The 22,710-nt window shown below is 39.6% G+C and overlaps 2 protein-coding genes, 1 long non-coding RNA gene and 1 pseudogene across 4 annotated transcripts in view; 3 read left to right on the top strand and 1 right to left on the bottom strand.

Annotated features, from left to right (window-relative positions):
* Positions 1–2,263, top strand: part of EFCAB7 (EF-hand calcium binding domain 7) — a 43,991-nt gene extending 41,728 nt beyond the window's left edge. For both annotated transcript variants that reach the window (XM_073896621.1, XM_025871762.2), the window contains exons 13-14: positions 958–1,065; positions 2,048–2,263. In XM_073896621.1, coding sequence (XP_073752722.1) covers positions 958–1,065; positions 2,048–2,122 — 183 coding nt within the window. In that variant the 3' untranslated portion in view covers positions 2,123–2,263. The remainder of the gene's footprint in view (positions 1–957; positions 1,066–2,047) is intronic.
* Positions 2,264–2,594: 331 nt separating this feature from the next.
* Positions 2,595–3,429, top strand: LOC112823930 (glycerophosphodiester phosphodiesterase 1 pseudogene; annotated as a pseudogene).
* A 9,051-nt stretch (positions 3,430–12,480) lies between these two features.
* On the bottom strand, positions 12,481–15,585 carry LOC141373431 (uncharacterized). Its single transcript, XR_012379447.1, has 2 exons — positions 15,446–15,585; positions 12,481–13,240 (listed from the first exon to the last, which is right to left on the bottom strand). It is a non-coding gene; the product is annotated as an uncharacterized lncRNA (long non-coding RNA).
* PGM1 (phosphoglucomutase 1) overlaps positions 15,525–22,710 on the top strand; it is a 59,941-nt gene continuing 52,755 nt past the window's right edge. The window contains exon 1 of the mRNA XM_025871768.2: positions 15,525–15,770. Within this exon, the coding sequence (XP_025727553.1) occupies positions 15,525–15,770 (246 nt within the window). The remainder of the gene's footprint in view (positions 15,771–22,710) is intronic.

Here is a 22,710-nt window from a genome sequence, read left to right as displayed (position 1 = left end):
AAGAGCGTTAATGTGAAGAACAGAGGAAATAGTGGGAATATCCTCTATGCAGAAACAGAGAACTTTATTTGGAGGAGTACTACAAAGATAAATAACATAGGTGGTATGGGTCCAGATTATATATATTATCTTGAAAATGGGGTAGAGGACTTGGACTTGATAAAAACAGTTAAGAGTCCCCAGCTAGGAGATTCCAGTCTTCAAGTGGATCATAAAGCTTTGGAGGGTGATTCCTAAGATCCAGCATGCCTTCCCTTCTGCCCTCTATGTCTTATTAGAACTAAAAGGGTGATGGGAGTCACTAACTTACCACAGTTTCTCTGTTCTGTAGTTAGCTATCATTTCTCAACCCTCCATCTCCTTCCTTTCCCTCAAGGAAAATTAAACTGCCCTGCACCAAAATGATGTAATAATAATATTTTAGAGTTTCCCATTTGTCAGGCACTTTACATTTATTAACGCATTTACTTCTCACAACAACCCAATGAAGTAAGTACTAACTGCATTTTACACACAAAGAAATTGAAGCATGGGGACGCTAAATAACTTGCAGAAGGTCACATGCTGAGTAGTAGAGCTGAGAAATGAATCCAGGCAGTCTAATGTTATACTGCCCCTTTGCAGTCATTAGGGAGTGCTTGTCACTTTCTTAGCAGGGGAATACTTTGGTGCCTACATTTCTTTCATTCACCAGCTTCATGCTGCTTTCTCTTGCTTCCTATCCATTTTAGAGGCTATCTATTATCTATGATCTATTATCTCAAGTATTGGTTCTTCCATAAGGTCTTCCTTGCTAACCAAGTCTGAGCTAATGTTTCTGTGTTTCTATAATATCTTCTATGTTTCTGCAGACCCTCTGAATACCTCTATCACAAGACTTATAAAATGTTTTGTAATAGTCATGTTGTTTGTATTTATTAAAGAAAGGACTAGCAACTTATGAAATTTTTTTTATAGTCAAATAATAAAGTGATTATTCACATCAACAATGAGCTAAGTAAAAACTGCATAAACAACAGAGGACTCAACATATTTGCAGTAGAAGTGGCACCAAAATCTACAATGGTAATGTATTGTTTTCTAATTAAAGCTTTTTGTTTTATCAATTTGAAAAAGCATTTTACTAATAGCATTATGAATAAGTGGAAATATGAAATAAAGTAGAAAATTATTCTAAAAATGATATTCATATTATTATCATCCTATATTAGGAGACTTTGGTTCTAGTCCAGTTCTCACTATTTGGTTGAGTGATTATGAGAGATTCACTTAGCCACTCTGTTCCTGTCTCTATGTAAAATTAATTTACTATTACTAGTGTTAGGTAGTTCACAACATTAATGTAAAGATAAAAATAAAATGATGTATATGAAAGCACTTTGCAACATCATATAGAAAGACAAAGTAGTGTTTATAGTAAATGGGAATTTTGCTAATCCAAAATATTTTTATCTACATTATTAAGATTTTCCAATGTAACCTGAAAGAGAAAATGCCTCTAAGTTTTAGATAACAACCATCTAAGTCAAGAGCCAGGAGCAGCTGTAGTTTCTGGTGTTAGCAGAACTGTGGGTTTCTAATTTAGCCAGGGGTTCAAAGGCAGGGACCCTGAAACTGGTCTAGTGAACGGAAAAAGGAAAAAGCCTTCTATTCTTTTCTTCATTCTGTCCATGAAATCCTAAAACATTCTAGAACTGAATAAAGAGGAGAGATTCTACAGAATCCCAATGAGGATTTTAGAAAATGCTCTAGGTTTAGTGAAAAAAGGGTATTTACTCCCTTTTCCACTACTCCCTTTTCTACTACTCCTACACCACATTTATATACATCAAATATCAGCTACTATATTTGAGTAGAATTTATGCTGGATTATTCTGTTAGACATCAGATCATAGATTGTAGGTACCCACTAAGGACAAATGGTATAGAATTTTATCTGCACAGGGATATTTTTTGCATAGGGTCTAGAAATGTTATCCTGTTTAAAAATTAGCCAAAAATAACAATATATAAAAGGAAAGTAAAAGTTTTCTATTTTTATATGCAGGTTTGTCAACATGTAATGCCTCTGAATGAACGACAAGAATGGATATATTATTGTGTGTATTCCCTTATATCTTAAATATTGTTTTCTACTTGAGGCTGTCAAACTAAGAATTCTTTCAGGTTTAGTCTGTGCTAATCAATTTAACTGATGTACATAAACAATAATCTATTTAATTTGTATATGTTTACATTTTATACCCATGTTATATACTTTATTATTAAAATATAAATATAAAATATAAATAATATAATAATGTTTTTAATGTGTGGCTTTCTTTATTAATTTAATGGGAAATCTGGGCATATTTCATTTACCAATAGTAAGTCAAAATAAAATTACAGGTAAGCTTTTAAAAAGTAGTATTTGATGAATTCTACAAAATCCTGTATACTTTTGGTTTAATCTTACTTATCAAAAGTAAACTCAAAGAAAATGAAAACAGGCCAGCTGCAGCTAGTGTCTTGGGCTCTCACCCTGTCTTCTCACTGTTCTGTCCCAGGAGCCCGACAGGTCACAGACTCCCATCCATGCCACTATGGTCACAGGCATGTGGCTGTGGGAGGATCAGGGGGCTTCCTGGGCCCCTTCTCTTTGCTGCTCCTACTGTTGCTGCTGATGATGTATATCCCCTTCACAACCTGCCTTTCCACCGGCGGCCTCTACCTCTTGCTGCACCTCTTCAGCTTTGATCTGATGCTTACTTCTCCAACCCCTTCTGGGCCTGTAGGTATTCAAGCCCTGGAAGCTGTTATACCATCATCCATACTGGCGGCCATTTGGCAGGCAGGTATGATTGGAGCAATGGGTCTGGAGTTGGATGTTGAATTTACTTCTGAGGGGATTCTTGTCTTAATGCACCATAGCACAGTAGACATGACAACTGATGGTAGTGGTTGATGAGTGATTTGATATTTGAACAAATGAGAAAACTTAATCTGCTGCAAATCACAGATTCAGGAATGATTTCCCTGATGAGAAGATCTCTAACCGGAACCATAATCTCACAATCTTCTTAGATGTCAAAGGCCATGCAAATATAATACTGGTGCTCTAAAGAAAATGTATATGCAGTTTCTTCAACTATACAGTCTGCTCTGGTATCCTCTGGTATCCAAGAAACAGGGTTCCTGTTTCTTGCCAAAAGTGATCTATAAGATGAGACAGGACAGAATGTAATATAATGGCATTAACTCACAGAACTTGGAGCCTTAGCCATCCAGGAGATGGGAAAGCACACTATAATGCATGTGTTTCAGTCCATGTTTGTGGCAATAGACATTTTGCTGGGCTAGAGCATGCATAGTATCTTGTGGCACCTGTATGGAATTTCAGCTTTCCTCATGCAAAAGGATGTTGTATCCCTAGACTACTCAAAGAAGTAGTTAACTAAAGGCATTCAAGTTGTTGCTGGGAAAAAATTTTCCCTTCTTTCTTTTGTTACTGAACTCAAACTTGTCCAAGCACCTGGTAACACAGTAAGCCAATGTCTGATACCCCAGTTTTCCAGCAAAGGGAGCTTTATTATCAGAAGAGCAGCTGAAGAAGAAGGCAGGAGATCATTCCCAAAGCTGCCTTACCCTTTTGAGCCTAGGGACAGTTTATATATATTTGGGGAAGGAGGGTGAATACATGAGAGAAGGGTGAAGAGTTTCTTGAACCATGAAGTGAGAGGCCTTGAAAGAATCTGGAGGTATGCATTCTTCCAGACAATGAGGTGCCATTTGGGACCTGGTATGATCAGATACATCAGATAATTTCAAGACGGATGTTACCATCTGGTCCCCATTAGGTTTCTACAGTCAGTGGGTGAACAGGGAATAGGGGCAAAAAAGGCAAAGTTTGTGATTGATCATGTATGAAGTTAAGAGATGCATAAAACATAAGTAGGGAATAAGGTAGAATGTGAAGCTAAGTTAATAATGCAACTAATACAACTATAGTTCTGCCTCTGCTTTCAAAACAGGTCCAGGAACCAAGTATCTGGCCTCACTTTCTAGATTCATTGGCTGGTCTAATAATCAAATAAATATAAGACATTAACAGGAGAAAAAGAAATTTCATTATGTACATAGGGGAGCCCGACAAATACATGAGACTCACAGGCAGTCAACCAGTTGAGGCTTATATACCATCCTGAGCAGAGGAGAGAGGATAGGAGTCTGGGGCTTCAAAGGGGAAGAAGACAATTCACAGGAAGATGAGAAGAGTGAATGTTTGGTAAACAAATGTTTGCCATGCCTTGCAGATAAGTCTTTCTGATATAAAAAATTATCTCTAGTAATAGCTCTCTTCCTGGTACAGGCCATCTATCTAAATTCTTTTTGGCAGTTAAGGGAGAGGTAATAAGCTTTTCCCAAGTCAGTTGGGTCTTAAGTGCCTTCAGCTCAAAACAATCCACATGTTAAAGTGGCACATTTTAGGGTGGCATATTCTGCTATCTCTCAATACCTTTGATCAAAATGTGGCTATGAGTCCCATCTTGGTTCCAGCTGTATCACTGATAGCAACCTGAGATCATGCCCTGTTCCTAAATCAAGAGTCAGATGCTTAACCTACTGAGCCACACAGGCGGCCTGTAGTGTATATTTTAAAGTCTTCTGATATTCTTCAGATTTTCTTCCCACCTCTGACATTTCTTTTTACCCACACTTCTGTGGCTTCCCCCAGTTTCCACGTTATCTCTCACCTCAGGCCCTTCGGATGCCATGTTTCTTTCTATAGAATAATAATTATCTCTCTACTCCCTCTTTTTCCTTCAGGTCTCAGTGAATATGTCACTTTTTCTAAGAATCCTTCCCTGATTAAGCCCCTACCAAGACTACTTTGGTGGCCCTAAAAACTCATGCTTATTCTTTGTTGTAGCACTCATACTGTACAGGAATTACTGTTTAGTTTTACCTGAGAAGGTAAAAGGCTGAAAGCAGGAACAGTTATAATTCCAGTATATACCATAGAACCATAATAGATATGCAATAAATATTTGCTGGACAGTTGAATAAAGTGGGCAGAAAATTAAAATAAACTTACCTACAGTATGAATTTTTCCTAATTATTAGGAAAAATGAGAAATACACATAAAAACACATAAGAAAAAATGGCCCATTACTATTAAATTCTATTTACCCAGATTTTGTTTTTCATGTCATTAACAGATTAAGACAACTACATTTAATAGTTTTGTTGATTTTTCATTAGATAGTCTAGTAGATGTGGTTTTTTTTTTTTTTAAGCCAGAAATGGGGCACCTGGGTGGCTCAGTCATTGGGTGTCTGCCTTCAGCTCAGGTCATGATCCCGGGGTCCTGGGATCGAACCCCATGTCGGGCTCCCCGCTCAGTGGGAGGCCTGCTTCTCCCTCTCCCACTCCCCCTGCTTTGTTCCCTCTCTCACTGTCTTTCTTTCTGTCAAATAAATAAAATCTTTAAAAATAAATAAATAAAGCCAGAAGCCTTCCTTTAGATCTATTTTTGGTGTAGGTTGAATATGATACAGAAATTTAATATACCACACTAATCATATTTTGGATATAATCCAGGAAAATAAAAATATATTTCTGATTTTGGCCACCAGAGGGTGAGCATATTACTTATTATTCATAATATTCATTAGAGAGAGAGACCAATTGATAATATTTCTCAGGACTGGGTTAAGTCCTTTATGACTTCTAAGGCTGCTTTGGTGAAATATATTGTATATTAAGGATCTATCTATACATAGGCATATTCACCCATCCTATTAGAGAATATATAAAAATTATTTCTAACTTGTGAGGTAGATACTAAGTCTTCTGCTCTTAAAAAGATACTGACTCACTTCTTTGTGAAGTTACAAGTATAAGGACATATAAAGATGGCCCTGCTAGCTTTACCTAGAAGCATAAAGCCTATCTTTGCTACTCAGCTTAGCTTGATTTCTGGGCCAAAAAAAAAGAACTATGTAACGATTGGAGGAGAAAGATGGCAAATAGTGGAAATGATTTAGGGAAAGCAGATGAAATTAATGTGAGAGACAGTTTGTGGGGGCTGGACTAGGAATGGTTGCTGAAAGTCTAAGAGGTGAAGGATTTTGGCTGCTTAAAAGTACCTGTACTTGTTAACTATGGCTAATTTTGTCTAAGGAAGATGAAGAATAGGATTCTCAGTTCTTATGCCACTTATTCACAAGTGGCTTATAGTTGTGATATTTGACCAAAGTCAATTTGTACTTTAAAAATTGATTCTTGGGGAATCTGGCTGGCTCAGTCCGTAGAGCATGCTACTCTTGACCTCAGGGTAGTGAGTTCAGGCCTCACCTTGGGCATGGAGACTACTTTAAAAAAAAGTAAAAATAGGTTCTCTATTTTTTTTTTAAATATTAACAGTTCTAAAGTTATATATTAAGGGGCAACTGGGTGGCTCAGCCAGTTAAGCGCCTGACTCTTGATTTTGGCTCAGGTTATGATCTTGGGGTGGTGAGATCAAGCCCTACAACGGGTTCTGCGCTTAGTGGAGAATCTACTTGAGATTCTCTTTTTCTCCTCCCTCTCTGCTGCTCCCCAACCCCACCCCCGCATTCACGTGCACTCTCTCTCTAAAAATAAATAAATCTTAAAAAAAAATAAAGATATATATTAATGTTAAAAAGAAGACCTACATATTGTAAAGTGGTTAGAGGTATGGCTCCATTCCCCCAAAATAAAGAAAAACATTTTTCAATTTCTTTTAGACACAATTGATAAATATCCAACATTTTATACATATTCTTAATTTTATTCTTTCCTTTACAATTTAACATAAGATCAACCAACTTAAATTCATTGCCAGCTTAATTTCAGTCATTGAATGAGGCTAATGTAAATACAGTTATAGAATACCAGTGCTGTAAGCTTTCTAGCAATTTCAGATATGAGTATGCAGCACTGCTAAAAAGTAAATTTCTCTGTGCCTTTTTCTAAATATCTGTTGCAAAAAATTGGATTTAGCTTTGGAAAGAATTGTTTTCTTACAAGGGAGTAAAAATTTAGATGACTAGTCTGGTAAATGGTACACAGGGATATCCAATTAGCAAGTTTCTATTACATATTGCATTAGTTATAATAGAGAAGTAGTAGACATGATCTCTGACCTCAGAAAAAGAAAGAGCTGAGAAAATGTGTTACATATTAGCCTATTAAGGAATAATATTAAGTCTTAAATTAGTAAGCACTGATCATTAAGCATAAACCACCGGTGAAGGCATGGGAACAAAAAAGGAGGGGAAGGCTTGCCCAACTTTTTTGAGGGGAATAAGACTCCCAGAAGATTGAAGGAATGAAAGAAGGGTAGTTTGAAGCTAACTAATGCTTTGTTTTTAGTCATACAGTACAATGTATTTCAAAATTTAATAATGTAAAATAAAGCACATTTTAATAACTATTAAAGGAAATGAAGCATGAGCTTTAAAATCTGGAGAAGTACTACACTAAGGTATTAGACTAAGTTTGATAGAACAAGTTTGGACAAGTTGGAAAGACTAGTGTGGGCTGGAAGAATCAGGAATGAGCTAGAACTTTAAATGAACTTGAAGGGATAAGAGGAATTTTGAAAAGGATAGAAAGAAATTTCAGGCATTTTCTCATGTCTTTCACTTTTCCTAGAATTTCCTGTATTGTGTCTCTGCCTATTAATATCATACGCAATAGGTCAATCACATACTTGTTGAGTGCCAAATATGTGTAGAGCACTGCTTTGTCAGAGAAGATATATTGTGACAAGTATTAACACTCTGTACCTTTAACATATATTTTTAAATGCTTCATCCTTCATGAAGCCTTTAATCCTTTCTCCAATCCAGAAGAAACTATTCTACTTCTTGAGCTTCTATTTTAAAACTAATACTTTTTTTTTTCCTGTGAGGCTTTTGTTTTATTTTGTCTTATTTTATTCAAGTAAAAAGTGGTATAAATGATAAGGTAGTTCATTCAACTTTCAATTCAAATATGGACTTTCCCTTGAAACACCCACTGTACTTAGGAATGCAGTATAAGTGCTTTATGTGTTCTTTCTCTTCATCACACAGTGTATTAATACAATATGTAGCCAACGGTTGAGAGTTAAAGTGAAACTGGCACTTATTTTTAAGTTAAGTGGTATGTGCCAATGAAGAATACAATCTTTACAGTGCAGTCTATTGCCTCTATCTTGATTCATGCTAAGGTGCCTTACCCACCATTGTTTTTGCACTATCAGTAAAAAGGAAAAAAACCATTTTTCATTAAAAAGTAGTTTTGCCAGGACACCTGGGTGGCTCAGTCAGTTAAGCATCTGCCTTCAGTTCAGGTCATGACCTACCTTCGGTTCAGGTAAATGCCCCCTGGGATTGAGCTCCACTTTGGGCTCCCTGCTCAGTGGGGAGTCTGCTTCTCCTTCTTCCTCCCCTTCCCCCCCCCCCCCGCCCCGGCTTGTGCTCTCTCTCTCTCAAATAAATACATAAAATCTTAAAAAAATAATTTTGCCTTGTGGAACCCCTAAACAGGTTTAGGCTACCAGGGTTCCATGAACCACACTTTGAGAACCACTGAAGTGGAGACTCACTTTCTTTATGGCTCTCCTTGTAAAAGCTAAGCCTGGACATTTATTACAGATGAGGTTCTCTGAGTCTTTGGCTGAATTGTCTTCACAGGCATCATTCTCTCAATAAGAAAAATAAAGACAAATTAAGGAATCTAAGAAACTTAAATATTATCTACGGCTTCCTAATACGGGCACAGCCTAGTTAAGACAGATTACAGGACTTGTTAGAGAAACAGCTGGTCAAGATACATACAATCCCGAGATCAAGAGTTGCATGCTCTCCTGACTGAGCCAGCCAGGCACCCCTGAGTAGTATTTCTTTATATGGATGTACCACAATTTGTTATTGATTCATTTGCTAGGCCATTTCCAGTTTTTGGCAATATTGAGCTGCTATAAACATTCATGCACAGATTACAGATTCTTGTGTGTGAACATAAGTTTTCATTTTTCTAGGATAGATAGGCAAAGGTGAGATTGCTGAGTCATATGGTAAGTGTATGTTTGACTTTTTAAGAAACTACCAAAGTGCCAAAGTGTTTTCCGGAGTGGCTGTACCATTTTGCATTTCCATCAGCAATATATGAGAGTTTCAGTTTCTCTGCATCCTCCTTAGTAGTACTTGATATTGTCAGTATTTTTTATTTTAACCATTCTAATAAATGTGCAGTGGTATATTATAATGGTTTTAGTTTGCATTTCCCTAATGGCTAGTGATGCTGAGCAACTTTTCAGATGCTTATTTACCATCTGTATATAGCTTCCTCAGTGAGACATCTCAAGTCTTTTGCCCATTTAAATTGGGTTGTTTTCTTACTTTTGAGATTTGAAGCTTTTTTATAAATTCTGGATATATCCTTTGTTGGAGATGTGAATTGCAAATATTTTCTCTGAGTCTGTAGCTTATCTTTTCACTCTCAACTATCATATGGAGAGCAAAGTTTTTAATTTTTATGAAGTCCAGTTTATCAATTTTTTCTTTATTGGGTCCTGTGTTTGGTGTTAAGTCTAAGAAGTTGTTACCTAACCCCATGTCACAAATAATTTCTATCTTCTTTTATAAGTTTTATAATTTTACTTTCTACAGTCATATTTGTGATCTATTTTGAATTAATTTTTGTGTGAGTTTTGAGGTTTGGGCTGAGGTTCATTTTTTTTATATGGATGTCAATGGTCCCAGCACCATTTGCTGAAAAGACTATTCTTTCTCCTTTAAATTGCTCTTGTACATTTGTTGGAAATCAACTGATTGTATAGACCTGTATATTTGTGTGGGTATATTTCTGGACTCTATTTCATCTTATTGATCTATGTGTCTTTCTCTTCACCAATACTGTCTTCATTATGTAGTTTTATATATAGTAAGTCTGTAATCAGGTAATGTGATTCCTTCAATTTTATTGTTCTTTTTCAAAATTATCTTAGCTGTTCTAGTTTCCCTTTCCAAATGAATTTTAGAACTAGCTGTCTATATCTACAAAAATTCTTGCTGGGATTTTGATTGATATTGTGTTAAATGTATTGATCATTTTGGGGAGTTGACATGTTTATTGTGTTGCTTCCAATCCATGAACATGGTATATTTCTCCATTTATTTAGGTTTTCCTTTATTTCTTTAAAAAGCGTCTTATAGTTTTCAGCTTACAAACCTTGTACATCCTTTATAATATTTATATCTAAATATTTTATTTTTATGAGCTCTTGTAAATGGTATTATTTTTTAAATTTCAGTTTCCAGTTATAAATTGCTACTATAAAAAAACATAATCGAGTTTTGCATGTTACTGTTGTATCCTGAGACTTGCTAAACTCCTTTGTTAGTGCTAGGAGTTTTTTTCTTTGTAGATCCCTTGGGATTTTCTACATAGAAAAACATGTCATCTGCAAATAGGGACAGTTTCATTTCTTTCTTTCCAGTGTATATACCTTTTCTTTTTTCTTGCCTTATTGCACTGGCTAAGACTTCCATCATGATGTTGAGTAAGAATAATGAAGCTGGATCTCCCTACCTCACTCCCAACCTCACTCCCAATCTTAGGAAGGAAAGCATTCAGTCCTTCACCACTAATATGAAGTTAGCTGAAGATATTTTTGTAGATGCCCTTTATTAAGTTGGGAAAGTTGTCTTTTCCTAGGTTACTGAGATTTTTAAAAAAATCAGGAATGGATGCTGAAATGTTGAATATTTTTTTGTCATTATTTTTCTTCTTTAGACTATTAATGTGATGGATTACACTGATTGATTTTCAAATATTGAACCAGCCTTTCATTTCCAGGATAAACCCTTCTTGGTTGTGATATGCTATTTTTATAATAAATAATGTGAATTCAATTGCCTAGTACATTGTTGGGCATTTTTGTTCTATGTATATGAGGAATATTGGTCTCCAGTTTCCTTTTTTTTTTTTTTCCTGAGGGGGAGAGAGAGTGCACACACAAGAGCGGGGGGAGAGACAGAGGGAGAGAGAGAAAGTCCTCAAGCAGACTCCCCACTGAGCAAGGGGCTCAATCCCAGGACCCTGAGATCACAACCTGAGCCAAAACCAAATGCCAGCTGCTTAACTGACTGAGCCACCAAGGCACCCCTTTCTAGTTTTCTTGATTTCTTTCTTTGTGTGGTTTGGGTATCAGGGCAATACTGACCTCATAAATGAGTCAAGAATGTTTCTTCCTTTTATTTTCAAAAAGAGACTATGTGGAATTGGTGTTATTTCTTCTTTAAGTGTTCATTTCAATTTGTCTTTGAGACCATCTGGGTGTGGAGAATTTTGGAGGTTTTGAAGTACTAATTCAATTTCTTGAACAGTTATGGGGCCATTCAGTTTATCTATTTCATCTGGTGGGGGAGGGATTGGTAGAGTGTGGATTTTGAGGAATGGTCCATTTAATCCAAGTTGTCAAATTTATGTGTAGAGAGTTTTATAAAGCATTGTTTATGAGGTTTTTAGTGATATTTCCTCTGTCATTCCTGATAGTAATAAGATGTATCTTTTTTCCTTTGTCAGTCTTGCTAGAGGTTTATCAATTTTATTGATCTTTTCCAAGAACCAACTTTTTTAGTTTCATTGATTTTTATTTTTGTTTTCAATTTCATTGATTTCTGCTCTTTATTATTTTCTTTTTGTTTGCCTTGGGCTTATTTGTTCTTTTCCTGTTTGTTAAGTTTTGATTATTGATTAGAGATTTTTTTATTCTAATACTAGCTTTAAAAATCAGTACCTTTTTGTGTCTCATACTTTGTTTCTTACATGTGTCTGGACTGTTCTATTTTTAATTTCTTCAGTACAGGATCTTATCTTAGGTGACTAATCTGAGCCTAACCAACTTGTACTATGTAATTAGTATTTTATAGATGATTTGAATGGAGGGATGGATGGATAAAAGGAGAGTGAGGGCAATGAATATAAATTATTTAAAAGATATCTTTAGAATTAAGAAAGATATATAACAGGAGCTACAAGAGTCAGTAATGTCAAAGGAAGGAAACAAAACAATTCACTCATTAGGAAAAACTGCTAACACCTGTCAAAGCTAGTTTTGATAGGGAGTATTCAAAACCTTAAGGTGGTATACAGAACACTCAGTCTGTTGCATCCAATTCTACACAGTAAATGAAACTTCCTAGCCAATTCAAGAAAAAAAGAAGAAGATAGCAGGAGGGGAAGAATGAAGGCGAGTAAATCGGAGGGGGAGACGAACCATCAGAGACGATGGACTCTGAAAAACAAACAGGGTTCTAGAGGGGAGGGGGGCGGGGGGATGGGTTAGCCTGGTGATGGGTATTAAAGAGGGCACGTTCTGCGTGGAGCACTGGGTGTTATGCACAAACAATCATGGAACACTACATCAAAAACTAATGATGTAATGTATGGTGATTAACATAATAAAAAATTTAAAGAAAAAATAAAATAAAAAAACCTTTTAATTTATTCATATCATTTGAGCAAAATAATTTGGAAATAATTACCTCCATGATTTCTTGATTTCGTTTTCTTGTGCTATACCTGATATACTTTCCTCTGTTATTAAATCACTGGTAGAGACTTAGAATATAGCCTTCTTTTTCTTATTCTCTTACCACCTGACATCACACTTTAGGCTTCTAGGGAATCAGGACATGAGTTTGAGCTTCCTGACTCATACTCCCTCATAAAATCAAAGTATTTGTATTAGTTTCCTATGGCTGCTCTAACCAAATTACCACAAATTACCATGCTTAAAACAATGTGAATTTTCCCACAGTTCTGGAAGTCAGAAGTCCAAAATCAGTATCACTGAGCTAACATCAAGGTGTCATCGGGGCTGTAGTCTCTTTAGAGGTTCTAGAGGAGAGTGTATTTCCTGCTTCTCCCCGCTTTTGATGGCTGCTGGCATTCCATGGTTTGTGGCTGCATCACCCCCGTCTCTGCTTCATTGGTCATATTGTCTTCTCCTCTTCTGTAATAAAATCTCCCTCAGCTTCCCTCTTAGAAGAACACTTATGATTGCATTTAGAGCTCACTTGAATAATCCAGGATAATCTCCGCATTTCAAGATCCTTAATTATATCTGCAAAGTCCTTTTCTTGCCATATGATTCACAGGTTGCAGGAGTTAGGATGTGGATCTCTCTCAGGCAGCCATTATTGAGCCTGCCACAGCATCTTGATTCCATAGTCAAGAATACTGGTGAAATGGGGTAACAAAAGACATTCATTATTTCTTAAAAAATGTCCTTCATAATCTGTATTTTTAAAAATCTTATCTTTTTGCCATTTCAAATATTAATATTTGCATATAAAATATTCATATAAATTAATTCAGACTGATATCCTTTATAGTAGATTCCAAAAATGAATTCTAAGGGAAAAGCCCCATTTATTATATATCAATCTTTTTCACATATAGTTTCGTGAATAACCATTTGACATTGAAACATGAGTTCAGAAACTATTATTTTGGCACAGGAACAAACTTAATTTCAGGATCAGAGACTCTAGATATCCATGAACTTTTATTCAAATAAAAATTTTAAAAACCTGAATGACTTATGGATACAAATAGAAAGGACATTAAATGGTTTCATATGGCTTACATATGTAGGAACTAGTTGTTTCAGTAAGTTACAAATAAATCAAAATTTAACATAATGAACAAAATCTGCAGCCAGGAAGAACCTGTGATTTGGGTTTAACAAATGAACTAACATGACATTTGCAATATTGCTCAGCATTAATTTGTATGGATTCATATGGAATCATCAGTTATTTGCCAGCTACAAATAATTGAAAATTCTTGTAAGAGATTATCTATAATTTACCTATTCTCTCAGAGCTCTTTGCCCTGACCATGGAGTAGGTCTACTTAAAAACAAACAAACAAAAAACACCCCATACTTATATCTATATAACACCTATATCAACACTTGAAGTCTGAGAATCGGCAGCTATACTCTGTTTGATCAAGATATACCAATTAACCATTAAAGTGGCATGAACAGACTCAAATTCACAGGCTAAAGATAAGCTATAGTTTTGGAATTAGGGAAGGGGACCTGATATTTTTTGAGGGCTGTTATGTTTCAGGCACCATGCTAGGTGATTTACTTACATCAGCTGATTATGATTTAATCTGTTTGGACTGGAGCCTGGGTAGTTTCAAAAGTGTCTCAGGTGATTCCACTGTGTATCCGTGATTGAGAAATACAGCCATACAAACCCCCATTAATTCTTGCAGAAACACTCTAAGGTAAGTTTTATGTTCATTTTATAGTAAAGAGATGGATGCCCATAGTTACTTTCTCCAGGTCACACATCTCATAAGCAGGGGGAAAAAGCTGTGGCTTTTCTGGAAATGACACATTTCCTGAGCAGAGCAGTCACTCTCACCAAATCAAGGGGGATGCTAAACCAAAAGGAAAGTATCAATATTCCTACTTAATAATCAAGTCTCTTTTGTTGACTCTCTATCCTCCATGAACTCTTTCAGGCCTTCTTCATCTCTTCACCAAATTTCTATTACATGAATAACTGGCTTATTTTGATGATGAATTATACTCAGCCTTACCTTATATTTGTACCTATATTTATCAAGGCCTCCCTGTACATTTCCTAGTTATCAAACCTGGTGACATGGCAGGCAAATCATGGTGAGAGCCCTGGTTTTGGAGCCACACTCACCTGAGTTGGCCTCCGGCGTATACTTATCTGTGGCTAGACAAGCCATTTAATTTTTTGAATCTGTTTTTTAAGCATGAAATAGGGAAAAATAAAACTTGTACTTCAGTAAGGATTAGAAACATTATATTCAATCAACCTTAGTTATCAGTATACCCACCCTAACCATGCAAGTAAAGCGTTCGGTCCATCAGTAAACGCAGGGAAAGTAGTAGGTCGAATTAGACCTTGGGAGTTGACTTGGTTTGCTGATACAAATACCCTAGTATTTGGAGAATATAAAGAGTAAGGAGTCATGAATCTACCTAAGGCTGGCACTTCTATCCCTAAGAACAGGTTTCCAGAAAGTTATTTACACATGATACTCTAGTCAAACCGCAGGAAATCATTATACTCTGCAATTTTCCCACTCCCTCTCCAACTCTTGCCCTAGGACAGAGTCCCTACCCAGGTTCTGCTCTTCCACTTAGGGGAGGAGCAGCGGATTTCATTTTATAGTGGATTGGCTTACGGGGGGTGGGGTGGGATGGGGAAATGAGAGAGGCTCCACCCACTGCACTAGAGGCGCGGAGGTGGGCTCTTCCTTTGCCCTACCCACCGACCTGAAAAGTGGGGCCAACAGCGGAGGGAGGGCCCTGTCCTCTGTCCCTTTAAGGAAGAGGGCCGAGCTCAGGCGAGAGAGCTGGCGTTGCCCCTACCCCGTCCGAGCCCTCACCCCAGAGCAGCTGCAGCCACAGCTCCGGCCGCCCTCGGTTAGCAGAGTCCGCTCCGGCCCCAGGAAGCGAGTCGCCACCATGGTGAAGATTGTGACGGTTAAGACCCAGGCGTACCCGGACCAGAAGCCGGGCACGAGCGGGCTGCGGAAGCGGGTGAAGGTGTTTCAGAGCAGCACCAACTACGCGGAGAATTTCATCCAGAGTATCATCTCCACCGTGGAGCCGGAGCAGCGGCAGGAGGCCACCCTAGTGGTGGGCGGGGACGGCAGGTTCTACATGAAGGAGGCCATCCAGCTCATCGTCCGCATCGCCGCCGCCAACGGGGTAAGGGACCCGCCGACTCCTCCGTGGCGTGCGCCCGGCGCGAGGCCGTGCGCTACGTGCGGCCGGTGTCGCCCGCCCGCCCCCTGCCGCGCTCGGCCCGGCCACTTCCGCGCGGCAGTCCCAGTCTCCACCCCCGACTCTCTGCGCTCGCTCTTCCCGGCCCGGAGGCCCCGCGGAGGTCTCTGTGTGCTGGAAGGTGGCCACGGGGCTCCGCCGAGCTGCTCGGTCAACTCCCCCGGGGCGGGCGAGCGGGACTTGACCTTGGGAGGACTGACCCTCCGCCTCCTGCCCCGCCTTTCTTTCTCCCCCTCCCCCCCCCCCCCCGCTGAGGCCTCTGACATTTACATTCACCTTTCCTGTGACTGAAGATACGGTTTCAGCGCAGTGTGCAGTCACCTTAACCCGGAAAGGTTAGACGGCCTCTGCCCTGCTCAGAACCCCTCGCATCCCGCGGGTTTGCCTGCTATTCTGGTCTGGGACTGGCGCTTCCAGGAAGCCAACGCCGTGGGGCAGGGGTGGTGGGAGCGCCAGCCCAGCTGGCGCGTGAGGCCCTCGGGGCTGAGAAGGAGGTTGCACAGTCTCGCTCCCCACGCCCTCGTTTGCATTGGGACAGAGCACCTGCCCTTGCACGGCCTGCTTGCTGGAGCGCAGGCTTTTGAAACGGCTTTGCACCGGCGGTGCTTCTAGATCTATTCCATCCAGGAGTTGGAGATGAATTTTCGTTAGAACAGAAACTGCATACCCAAGGGCACTCTTACGCAAGCCCTAGAGGCTGGCCAGGAAATTAATGCAACACCTTGGCTCGTCCCCCTCCCCACTTTCCCCACCAGCTAAGGACCGTTAACTGACTTTAGGGACGGGTCCACTCGGATAGATGAAACTCTGAAATAGATTTTTAAGTAAACCTGACAGATGAAAAGGTGAATTTATGAAATAGGTAAGTTGGGGCTGATTATTCATTCACTTTTAGAAAAAGTTTTCTAACGAGTTTTTCTTTCTGTATTTAAAATAAGCTTTGACTTCTACCCAGCTTTTCTGGAACTCATTCCCTTTAGTAATATTTTTACTCATTTTAGTAGTACTTTATCTTTAACATATAAGTGTCAGTTTGCCAAGCACCATGAAAAGCACTAAACGTGTGGTATCTCATGCTGCGGCCTGAAGAGGTCGATGCTATTATGGGTATCTTCAGGTTGCCAGTGAGAAAGCTGAAGCCCAGGCAGGTTAAAGAGGAACTGCAGTGGCAGTACCCAGAATCTAACATTGACCTGCCAGTTCCAACTTCTGGGAATAAAGGGACCCTTGAATCTATAAAGATCTATTTTCTGGTCGTCTGTAAATTCTAACCTGGGTCCAATCTACATCTGACTCCCTGGGTCAAACATTTATAAGCATCAAGGAGAGAAGGTCCTCTGGATAGCAGATGCTCTTGAGTTTTCAGACAACCCAAATTCCCTTGAAAGAAGAGCAAACGATAGCTGTATCCCAGTAGAACCCTTCAATTCCTTATCGTGGAATATACATTTCATTCATTCATTCATTCAACAAAGATTGAACCTATACCATGTGCAGAGAAATGTGTGGAATAAGGAGACAATTCAGACACAAGACTTGTCCTTAAGGAGCTTGCTGACAATATAGTGGGAATTTTAGAGGTCCAAATGGAAAGTTGTCCATTGGGAGTAATGTGGGGTGGAGAGGAAAAAATTAGGCTAGGACTAAAAAAGTATGTTCTTAGAACTTCATCCCCTTTTAGCTACTGCCCTATTGCTTTTCCCCTTTTTGGCCAGTGGCCACCACTGATTTTTTACCCATTTGCTTACCACCTCACTGCAGTCTGGCTTCTGCTTCCTCCACCATTCCACCAAAATTGCTCTTGCCAAAGTTACTAATGACTTTCTGGTTGCTAAATCCATTGAATACTTTTTTAGGCCTTATTTGGCCTTTTGTTGCCTTTGGCACTACAGGTTTTGCATTTTTAATGTCCTCCTTTCCTTGCCTTGCTCACTCTCCTGATTCTACTCACACTTTTTGAGAGTTCCTTCCTGGACTGCTTGCCCTGTGCACACCCTAGCTGTTCCATAGGTTTCTGTCCTCAGCTTTCTGCTCTCTGATTTTTGTTCCCTCTCTCTCTCTCTCTCTCCTCACCAGGGATTTAAGCATGCTGCTCCTCTCTTATGGTGTGAATCAACTGAGGTAGCGTCTTCCAAAAACTTTCCCCAGAAACCTTTCTCTGCCACTTTCATTCCCTTATGAGGTACTCCTTTCTCATAGATACCTCTAGAATAGTTTAATAAAATCCCAGTGAAATAATCTTTACATGTTACACTACCCCCTAGAAAGTAAACTTCTTTAAGACAGGATCTGGTTTTATCTGTATTTGTAGTACCTAGGACAGTGTAACTTTCAGTGAGTCCTTGTTTAACTGCCCTGAATTGTGAAGGGTGAGGAATACACTTTAAGCAAATACCGGGACACCTGGGTGGCTCAGTCCGTTAAGCATCTGCCTTCTGCTCTGGTCATGTTCTGGGATGGAGTCCCGCATGGGGCTCCCTGCTCAGTGGGGAGTCTCCCTCTCCCTCTGCCTGCCGCCGCCCCCCTGCTTGTGCTCTCTCTTTCTGACAAATAAATAAAATCTTCAAAAAAGAAATAAGCAAATTCCAGCACTTAAAGCCGGTGTATAGTGGGTGACCAATGCATTTATTCTCTTTAAACATTTATTATGTTGTGCTAAGTACTTGGGATACAAAATATTCCTGCCCTCAGCAAAAACAGTGTAGAAGGGGAAGTAGACAAGAGTAAACAGAGAAGTACAGTGCGTTAGGTGTTACTGTTCAGGGTATGTGCCAGGTACTGAAGGGGGAAGAACGTGGAGGGCTGTAGAGGTATCCTCTGCTTTTTGAAAGTTTGTCTTATGCCACTTCACTTTTATGAAAGACCGATGTCAAATGCCTGTTTTTGCAAATGGCAAACCAAAAGAAATCTGAAAAGGACTTTTGCTCTTATGAAAAAAGGCAAAAAGTGAAAGTAGAGGTCAGCATTTGGTGTGCAGGGAGCCATTAGAGAAGCGGCAAGGACCCACCCACATCAGCAAGAGTGGCCTCACCAAGCCACTCAGCATCTCAGCTTCAAGCTGCCAGGGCTTTGAACTGTGCCTCTAAGCTTCTGGGCTTTATCTTGACTTATTCTGTGCACCCATTAGGAAGATGTTTCCTAAGGCATCAGAAAACCGTAAGAGGTTTCTTTTTGAGGTCTTAGAACACTAAAAGTGGTAGCTGAATTGAGGCTTGAAGGGCAAGTTGGAATTGCTAAGGTGGATTTGTCGAGGAGAAGAATTCTAGGCTGGAAAGAAATAAAAATATAGGAGTTGGAGACTGTTGGGCAAGTTAGTTGATTTTTGATCCTTCCCCACCCTCCCCCTTGTCTGTAAAGGTTGGAAATGATGAGACATACCATTTAATCTGAGGATTAAATGAAACAATATGTTTTAAAAGTACCTGCAGTCCCTTCTCACCTGGTAGCTGATTGAATGACCCTTGTGAGGGAACCTCAGGTTGGGCCTGGGGCAGGACTTTTGTGTTATCAGTGTTCTGCTGCTGCGGGGACACTAAGTTAATCAGGCCTAACCTGATGCAGATATTAACACTTCTTCCCCACCGTTCATAGATGTCGGCACTGTCCCCCACCTTCCTCTACCCTCAGTGGCCCCAGCCAATATAGAGGGATTCCATGTTACTCAGAAGCCAGTTGGGTTCAAGTGCCAAAAACCTAGCTCAGATTAGCACAGTGAGAAAGGAATTTATGGGCCTCGGTTACTGAGAAGTCTAAGAGATACCAGTGCAGACAACTCAGTTCAAACCATTCCTACTCTCTAAAAATTGCTCTTGGGCCCAGTGATCTGCAAATGACCAGTCTTAGGAATTGGGAAGAATTTGAAGTCACAAGTTAATGAATGTTTGGATATTTTGAAGGATAGTTCATCATTATCATCAGCAAAATAAATGCTTTCATGAGAGCTTGTTAGTAAGCGGGTTTTCTTTCATCAATTTACAGGGATTCTTGTGCCCTGGATTCCTTTGTTTAATCTACAGACCCATCTCAGATAATTTTATTTTAAAATAAAATATAAAGAATTACAAAGGAAATAAAAATTGTATTGGAAATAAAATTATCAAAATATTAACCAAATTTGTGATACAGCAAGATATATATGCTTCTTTTTTGACACATTAACAAAATTTAGTGGAAGATCTAATACTATCTTACTAGATACTGATAGGTATAGAATACTGATAGGTATAAATGATATTTTGATATATCTGTAATCTTAATATTTTGAGATAACTATGATATGAAAATATCTGATTTTTTTAAAGATTAGAAAGAGAGCATGAGCGGGGGGGGAGAGGCAAAGAGATAGGGAGATAGAGAATCTCAAGCAGACTCCCTGCTGAGCCTGACACAAGGCTGGATCCCACAAAACCCTGAGATCATGACCTGAGCCGAAATCAAGAGTCGGACGCTTAACAGACTGAGCCACCCAAGGTGCCCCTGAAAATACCTGTGATTTCTATTGATGCTAAAGTCCCAGGTGGTATTAGTAATGGTAATAATAATAATTCTGTGGTTTATTGCCTGGATTCATAATTCAAGGGAATGCTAAATTTCATTTAGAGGTTAGTTAAGATAAAAATTTTGTTTATTTTGCCATTCAGACTCACAGACTCCATTGAATTCTACCCAGGGACCTATTAGTGGGGTCTAGTGGGGGGTGGGGTCTAAGGATCCTGAGTTAAGAACCCCTGCATTAAACAAATGATCCCCTTTTAGTGTCAGGTACTGCTTGTACCAAAATGGGCATCAAATACATGACACAGAGATTAAGGGTCTCAGGTTCTCAGACCAAACCAGTGGGGCTTTGAGAACTTAGTCTTAAGTGGGGGAACTCCACTATCTCCCATTTGGAATGGATCACTCTTTTCCTGAAATTTCATGAGACCAGCTGCAAACACAGGTGAAGGGACATGTTTCTAGATAGAGTTCTGAGAAGAGAATGAAAGAATACCGGGCAGGGGCGCCTGGGTGGCTCAGTTGGTTGGGTGACTGCCTTCGGCTCAGGTCATGATCCTGGAGTCCCAGGATCGGGTCCCACATCGGGCTCCCTGCTCAGCGGGGAGTCTGCTTCTCCCTCTGACCCTCCCCCCTCTCATGCTCTCTATCTCATTCTCTCTCTCTCAAATAAATAAATAAAATCTTAAAAAAAAAAAAAAGAATACTGGGCAGGATGGGGACTGTTTTGGGACTCTGAGGTAACTGGTGTTAGGTAGAGGCACCTTGCTACCCTTACTTAAAACCTGATATCCTTAGGGCAAGGATGACTTGGCAGAGAATCATCTTTGGGTCACTTTTTAATATGGTGTAACTCGTATTAAAAAAAAAAAGTCCTTTAATTATGTTGGGCTTATGAATGATTGTTCTCCCCCTGTTTATACTTTCTGAGTTGGAATTGTTATTAAATACCAGGATAGATAGGGTAGTGTTGTCTTCCATCCTGGAGTGTGCAATGGTGGAGATAGGACACGAAATACATACTCGTGCAAAGAATAGGATTAGAAAAAGTGTTGCGTGCAGATAAAGGAGAGAACATTCTGGATTGGGGAAAGAAGTGATGGAACTTGAATTGTGTCTTGAAGTGTGGAGAGTATGTGAACAGAAAAGAGGCCACTTTATTGGAGGGGCTCCGTAGCAGAAAGAGGTTAGTTGGAGGAATGGACAGGACTGTTGTTGAGAGTGGAACACTTAGCCACGAAACAGCCTTTGTTATGTAAAATACTTTAGCCAAATTCAGGAGCCTCTCTCTCTTAGCTTCACTGACCTAAATCTGACTCTTTCCCCCTCTCACTCTGTGTAGCACTGCACATTCCCGCTGCTACTCAGAGTTGCACATATAAGAAGGATAGCATTCATAATTCAGCACATGCAGCATGCAGCCTGGGCCCTGTGGCTTTCTCCTCGGCCCATATCTGAAATCTCTGTTAGAGTTCCCGTCAAGGCCCGGTGTCTTATCGTAGCTCGGACTTGGAGGCTCTAGAAGATGACATTTTAACTGCCTCCCAAAGTGAATTTGATGTGCCCCATGTAGCCTGTATTTTAAGTCAAAAATATGTACAATTACATAGGTTCAAGGTGTTGTCACACAAACTCAAAACAGCAGTGGATTAAGCAAAATAGAAGTTTTTCTCTGTCTCATGAAATAGGCCGGGTGTTGCAGGCCAGGACTAGTATGGTAGATCCGTGGGACCCACCCTCCTTCAGTCTTGCGGCTCTGCTGTCTTGACGGTGTTGCCTTTGCCCATCTGGCTGCAGGGGCCCCCATAACTACAACCGCTTTGCTGCCAGTGAGCACAGGAAAAAAGATTGAGCAAAGTGTTTTTTTTCCCTTTATAGACAGTCTGGAAATTGCACACTTCACTGCTACTCACAATCCACTGATTAGATTTTCCATACTTACTGCAAGAAGGGCAAAATATGTAGATTTTATATTGGGAGGCATGTGGCTGGCATAAAATGGGTCGTTCTGTTACCTTAAAAGGAGTTGCAGGTAGAAATCTCTGCATGGGCCATCTCTTTGGCCGTGCAGATAACCATGTCCCACTCTTCTTCCCATCCATAAAACACATCACTTCCCCTGGGGCAGCAGCTCAGATTCCTTCTGACAAATATATATATGTATATACTTACATAGTTATATAAGTAAAGCAGTCACCAGCCTGCTGCTGGTGGGGAGTGCAGACTCTTTGCCCTGACCATGGAGTAGGTCTACAGGGAGCCCTGGTTCTGCCCTCTGGGAGGGACTCTCTTATTCTCTGTCCTCAGTGCTCACTTAGTCCTGGATCCTGCGGAGTAGGTTCTGAGACTTTTTGGGATCTGCATAGCTTTT

The sequence above is a fragment of the Callorhinus ursinus genome, unplaced genomic scaffold (genome assembly GCF_003265705.2).
Source record: "Callorhinus ursinus isolate GAN/ISIS: 27379988/994484 unplaced genomic scaffold, GSC_fseal_2.0 scaffold9, whole genome shotgun sequence".
Taxonomy (NCBI): domain Eukaryota; kingdom Metazoa; phylum Chordata; class Mammalia; order Carnivora; family Otariidae; genus Callorhinus; species Callorhinus ursinus.
The sequence above is the reverse complement of the archived record's forward strand: the minus strand, read 5'-3'. Positions and strand labels throughout refer to the sequence as shown.